This window comes from Schistocerca americana, chromosome 6 (genome assembly GCF_021461395.2).
Source record: "Schistocerca americana isolate TAMUIC-IGC-003095 chromosome 6, iqSchAmer2.1, whole genome shotgun sequence".
Classification (NCBI taxonomy): Eukaryota; Metazoa; Arthropoda; class Insecta; order Orthoptera; family Acrididae; genus Schistocerca; species Schistocerca americana.
Genome location: NC_060124.1, coordinates 189,475,057 through 189,481,829, shown reverse-complemented (window position 1 = coordinate 189,481,829; position 6,773 = coordinate 189,475,057). Strand labels below are relative to the sequence as shown.

Below are 6,773 nucleotides of genomic sequence, written 5' to 3'. Positions count from 1 at the left end.
TTGGATTTTATTTTGTTCAACGCAAAACAAGTTATTGCACACATTATCATTCGAAGTAAGTTATCACGTAAATTTTAAATTTTGTTCCCACAGAGTACGTTATCGGTACACAACCGTAAAACATGTTCATTTATGTTAACAATAATTCCGCATGGTTTATTAAACTTATTTTTAACACCCAGACTTGCCTAAATCATACAAATAATTTCTCAAGTCATGTTTGCACAAGTATCAAACAGTGGACTGATTTGAATATTACACAAACCTTTTTTTAAAAAAATTAACAGTAACCAGGGAGGGATGAGGACGAAAGGCTCTTACTAGTTTCGTCATGAAAAAAAATTAGTTTATAGATCTAACAACAAATGGCTCTGGGTACTTACTTGGTACCAGGTAACACCCATTATCTGTTCTTGCTTTCTTGTAACTGGTACTTTATTAATACTAGTACGTGTGTCTGTTTTGTGGGCCCTTTGTGATTTTGTAGGACAGCTCCCTTTCTCCTGCCGCTCGGTGGGTACCCGTTTGCTTTGTCCACAAATAATGAATTATATTCTGAGGCAATAACCCATCAGGCAGTCATCTTTTTGACCTAGACAAAAGAAAAGTAGTATGTTCGCTAAACGGACTCCTGCAGACCCTTCTTTGTGACGCCTTCAGCCTTCCCATCGTTCTCTATTTCGATACTAGAAATTTGTAAATATGTGAGAAAAGTTTAAAAGACTAAAAAAAACGAATATTCATCAACGTGATACCAGGCAAAGATGAAACTTTTCAGAACGAAAGAGTAAGAACATCAATTTTTTCAGTACAAATTGTGCTATTCAAATTTACAAAATTATTCCTGATTGAGATAAAAGCTGTTTTTTCATTGTCACTGTTTAACATACGCATAAGATCTTGAGTCCGTGCTTCACAGAATTTGTAAATTATGTGGAAAGTAACAGACTTTCAAACAGAGTACAAATTCTACCGTAATTTGCAGGTAAGTCCAAAATTCATTTAAAGGTACTTTAATTACTGCAGCATGATTGATGAATGTTCTTAGTTTTACATACAGTGCGCACCCATACATTCTGTTTGTGTGCGATGAGTGCGAGAAAGCATTCACGAATTAATGTACACGACAATATGTAAGGTTTATAGAAGAATAAAAAGAGCGCGAAGATTCGATTAGAATAGGACATAATTGCCACTATCATTTTCGGACTCGATTTCTTCCACAAATGCTGTAACGCATGCACGTTTGAATTGACATTGTGGATACCCATTTATTTTCAAAATATTCGCTACTGTTGCAAGGAAGTATAAAATCGTTTACTGGACTTGATACTTGAGCACAGAACTGTCTGTTGTACTGCGGAAACCACAGAAATCACAACAATACTACGACAAACGTCTGCACACCGTGTATATGTGTTAGACTGTGGTCCCCAAGCAGCGCAACAACGCAGCAATACTGTCAATTATTGCGAGAAAATCGTCATCTCATGCAGCTATTCACAGACACATTTACATACCATCCGCGAGTTTGCTGTCTTAATGGTTCACATGAAGTTCCAGCTTCGTAACGACAGTAAAAAAGCATTTTACAGGTGCAATAATTCAAGACTGTCCTGAACACACAGATTTCACATTTCGATGCAAGCACCCGTAATTGAGAATTCTTCCTCTTTCGGAGATCGTAGCACTGCTAAAATGACCTCGGAATAGAGGTGTCAGTGCGACCTTTAGTAGTTATGCAACGGTAACGTGATCAGACAACATTTATCACCGACCTATCAGCTACTTAACGCTCTTGATGGAAGAGATAGGAATCCCTTCCATTAATTATCACGTAGAGGGAAGGTGACATCGGGTAAAAATAGTGACAGTATCATACAGAAGTGAGGCCACCTGTGGAGAGGGGGAAGAACGTCACACGAGCCCATTCTTGGCCAGTAACTCCACGTAATTGATAAGATTTGTTCCCCACGGCCCCTGGCATGTTCTCCAGAGTATATAAGCTCACCTTTGGTCTTCCGAGATCACCAGAGTCCACATACGGACATCAAAAGCGGAACGTCGTGGGAGCGAATTTATTTTCGCCCAGCTAAAAGACACCTTACGCCGAGAGTCCAAGAGAACTTCGTGAAGGACGCAGTGTGGTTTGGCGACCATACTTTGAGCGCTAGTGACCAGAATATCGTAATCTACACCAGTTGGCTGGTGTATGGGAAGTATAGTGAACGGCCTTAGTGAATGTGCTCAAGAGCTTTGAGTGTGCAACCTGGGCTGCACATTAATGAGGTAAGTGACGTTAAACTAACAACTACTCTAAAGACATTGGTAAAAGCTTACATCCTCATGAAGAATGTGCCAACTAACAAGGCACCCTTTATCAAGAGGTACTGCACTTTTCGATGGCACCACTGAAGGAGATATTAGATAGCAATACATAAATTTAATCGCCATATACCGGTATACATTTTATATCAACAACAATCCATTCAAGCTCTCTCTCTTGGTTGCTTTAGGTTAATGCCTTAACATTTGAGATTTTTCTAAGTGTTTAGAGTTTCCTATAGCAATGATATTAACATACGTATGGTAACATTACTATGGAGCTGGTAGGGTGTTGTGATGCAGAAGACACACTGATTTAATGGGTCTTTCACAGGGTGCTGTAACCTGTGATCAACTGCGTCTGGACCCAGCTGCAGCTTTTTTCTTATACAAATCCAGCTGCAGACTGTACCTAAACGGTGAACCGCCTTGGGTACCACTCCTCTGACAGGCCAAAAGGAATCTCTCTTCTAATTTATTCTGCCTTCAAGTACAAATTGACTGAATCTAACTGAGAGCTGCTTCGTAAGTATTTTACATCATTGCTGAATACTGTTACACATCCTTTTTACTTTGTGTGGTGCAGTAATGATAAACACACTCCTTGTGAAATTACATTAATTTTTGGTCGATAGAATACAAATACCTCTTTATTTTGAATAAGTCAATGAGACGTGTCTCTCCAAATTAATTATTTCAATACATGGCAGTCTATTGATTTTCTCTCTCTTTACAGTCCGCATATTCCAACCAGGTTTCTTAAACTCAAATACTGATTGATCATACCTTCTCTCAAGTATCATCTACCACTGATTCAAACAACATCCATCATGCAGCTGGGCAAACTTGATGAACGAATTCATGTCATGGATGCCAGTTCAAACGCCTGTAGCGTCATAAAGGACATTGCAGAGTCAGGAGTAAGTACAGATGCCTTTTAACTGTCATAAATAGCTCGTGATTCAATGAACTTTGATACGTCCGTTTCAATAGACATGTCATTGACTCGGAAGCTCTTTATGTCAATCCCCTTCTCACACATGGAATAACTTTTGTCCTAGGTCCAAGAAGAAGCATTCTACGTCTGTGACATTGGCGACATAATAAGCAAACACAAGGAATGGAAAATCAAAATGCCAAGAGTCCAGCCATACTATGGTATGTTTCCACTTCTCAGCAACAGTAGCCGTAGGACTATGTATTATCTAGGTTACGACTGAAATCAATTTCTGTGAAGAATGTAATTTTCAAAGTATGAGTGATATCACCTACATCAACTACAGCTGTCCCATGAAAAAGCTTTCTCCTGTTATTAGCCCGTATAGAATAATTATGGTTAACACAGTTACTTACTCCCATTATTTTTGCAGCGGTGAAATGCAACGATAGCCTCACTGTGATTGAGGTTCTGGCTGCACTTGGAACTTGCTTTGATTGTGCTTCAAAGGTGAGTGTGCATTTCTATCATTTCTGTTAAAAGACAGGAACTTATTTTGCATTACTGAGTGTATAGAGGACACAATACAATATACGACAAACATACTAAACACTTTTCAGTAAATTCGTATTACTTTGTTACAGGCGGAAATTGACAGAGTTCTCTCTGTTGGTGTCGACCCAAGCCATATTATTTTTGCAAATCCTGCAAAACCTGCATCGCACATTCGTCATGCAGCGGCTGTAGGTGTTGATCTCATGACTTTTGACAGTGACTGTGAGCTCTACAAAGTCAAGACCCTATTTCCTACTGCCAAGTGAGTAAATGGAAATCAGAATCTACTTTCCATATTTATGGATACGTAGATCTCTCCCTTGCATAACATATTCGGTGACAACATTTTCCTTCTCAACTATGTTTTAGGCTGGTGCTACGTATCCGGTATGATGCTGCCGTCGCTCAGTGCCAGTTGGGGAATAAGTTTGGATGTGACCCAGACTCCGATGCACCACGGCTTATGAAACTGGCTCAGTCATTGGACCTAGACATTGTGGGCATCAGTTTCCACGTCGGCTCTGGCTGTGACGATCCACCAGTATTCTACAAAGCCATTTCTGCCGCTCGAAGACTTTTTGATCTGGGGTCTGCTCTTGGGTTCTCCATGAGTTTACTTGATCTTGGTGGTGGCTATCCTGGCAACAAGGGTGCCCAATTAGACAAGGTAATGTCAGGAATTCTTAGCTCTCTTTTTACGATGCTACACAAACTAGCATTTCTGACTCCATACTGGTAGTGTTAACTTTCTTCACTTTTTTGAGGAATTTAACTATCTTTCAAGTCTTTTCATCCCTCAGAATTTATGACCTAATGGCAATAAGTACTCAGTTTTTACTTTAATGTAGCAATATTAAATATATATTATCTTTACTAAGACCATTACTTCACCTTTGTTTTAATTTCCTTAGTTTTTACAGCCAATTAACACTTCCTTTGGACCCATTTATTTTCACACTTTTGGTATACATTTCTGGGGAGCTGGAATGCTGGTTCCATTTTATAGTAGCTAGTTACGTTGAGAGATAGTTAAGTCTGTCACGTTACTGCAGGTATACTATTAACGGGTTTTCAAGGGGAAGTCTGGCATTAGTGTTGTTATTTTGGTAACTTGAATCAAAATAATGAAATATTATCACATTGTTAGCATCCTATATTGCTTCCTGCTCACTTGCTGCATAATTCATTACTTTATTTTCTACAAAATGCCTTATCTCAAGGTTATTTCCGTATTTCCAGATTGCAGAAGTGGTGAACAGTGCCCTCGGAGAGTTCTTTCCTGAACCAGATGTTCACATAATTGCCGAACCAGGACGTTATTATGTTGCCTCAGCTTATACTCTTGCTACAAATGTTCACTCCAAGAGAGATCTTATCAACCCAAGGGATGGGTCCATCACATCAGTCATGTACTATGTAAATGATGGAGTGTACGGCAGTTTTAATTGCATTCTCTATGATCACATGAAAGTGACACCAGTGCCTCTCAAAGTACGTCAGACAATGTTTGTGTATTATTTTTCTCATGTGCTTTATAACCTTGACATAATTAAGAAATGAAAGGAAAAGTGATCATTGCTCTAACACGCGATGTTTCTTTTATAGGACGCTGGACTTGAAATGCGTCCGTGTTCTGTCTGGGGACCAACTTGTGATGGTCTGGATCAAATAGTTGAGTCTACTTTGCTGCCAGAGTTGGATATAGGAGACTGGTTGATTTTTGATAATATGGGTGCTTACACACTGCCTGTGGCGTCTCCATTCAATGGCTTCCCTGTTCCCAAAGTGCATACTGTGATTGACGTCCAAGGCTGGTAAGAAAGGTTTTTCTTTTCCAGAATCTGACGGTCGTTGTAAAGATTCAAAATATCTAAATACGTTGCAAAATTCATTTGTTATTGTAACCTTACTTATTGTTTCTGAAAATCCATACAGGCTGCTACTCAAAGACCGACTACCCATGACGGAGAATCATTTTGTTATTGGAAACACACCAGCAAATCTACACCTGGGTCTATCCATAGATGGTCAAGGCAACATTGATGAGTGGGATGAAGTTCACACACCTGTTTCATCTTCTGATGATGAGATTGTGGAAGATCACACGTCACATTCAACTGTGGGCTCAAGCATCATATATCCATTCCTTCAGATGGGACAAGTTAATTAGGACCAAATGGAAGTATGTCTGCACCTCAGTGACAGTACATGATAATGCCTTGGGTTATTGTACTTCTTCCTTATCGAAAACAACTATGCCGTTTTCTCCAGTAATTGTCTGTTTCTTCTGTGTCAGCGTCTCGTTGCGTATAAGACAATACATCAAGTGACAAACTGTCATTCATGGCAGGGATACAACACAACACCTATGTAAGTTAGGTTTTGTTAAGTTAGGTGTGACAGGGAAGGCAGATATTCATTAAAATTCTTTAGTGTACTGCAGCTCAGTGCCTGAAATTTGATTAAGGGACTAAAACATGAATCTCAGAATAATTTAAACTATCAAGGTTTCTCCAAAGCTATTTCGGGCACTCAACTGTCTGTAGATATCTCACTGCAAAAGCGTAAATTGTATTTATTTAAGCCTAATTAGAGAATTCTGTTGTACGCTCAACACATGAATAGCATCTGCGTTACTGGAAGCAGAACAAATTAACAAAGATCTGTTTCTGAGGTATATGGTACGATTTATGGCAAATGCTATTTTGTTATGTATAATACACAAAATTTCAGTTTAATGAAACTATTCACATGAAAACTTGGGTGCAGTTGAATGAAACAACTCTATGTAAAGATGTTCCTTTAACTACAGTTTCCTTGGAGACAGTTTTTCTTAGCTAGTTATGTGAGGAAATATCACCATAATAGCATTGTCAAATGGTTGAAACTTTGTTCTAGAACTAGTTCAATTCTTCGTAAATGTTATACTTTTAACAAACCAATAATGTTTCTTAAC

The 6,773-nt window shown here is 38.8% G+C and overlaps 1 protein-coding gene across 1 annotated transcript; it reads left to right on the top strand.

Annotated features, from left to right (window-relative positions):
- The first annotated feature begins 3,153 nt into the window (after positions 1–3,153).
- Positions 3,154–6,457, top strand: LOC124619564 (ornithine decarboxylase 1-like). Its single transcript, XM_047146052.1, has 8 exons — positions 3,154–3,245; positions 3,387–3,483; positions 3,696–3,772; positions 3,907–4,079; positions 4,187–4,484; positions 5,057–5,308; positions 5,423–5,631; positions 5,753–6,457. The coding sequence occupies exons 1-8, from the start codon at positions 3,156–3,158 to the stop codon at positions 5,985–5,987; spliced, it is 1,431 nt and encodes a 476-aa protein (XP_047002008.1). The 5' UTR covers positions 3,154–3,155; the 3' UTR covers positions 5,988–6,457.
- Positions 6,458–6,773: the final 316 nt, after the last annotated feature.

Bases quoted from the DNA above. Each gene is read 5' to 3' on its own strand.
- LOC124619564 (XM_047146052.1), top strand. From the start codon at position 3,156: ATGCAGCTGGGCAAACTTGATGAACGAATTCATGTCATGGATGCCAGT. The intron at 3,246-3,386 runs GTAAGTACAGAT...CTTTTGTCCTAG, and splicing joins AGGACATTGCAGAGTCAGGA to GTCCAAGAAGAAGCATTCTA. The intron at 4,485-5,056 runs GTAATGTCAGGA...CCGTATTTCCAG, and splicing joins AGGGTGCCCAATTAGACAAG to ATTGCAGAAGTGGTGAACAG.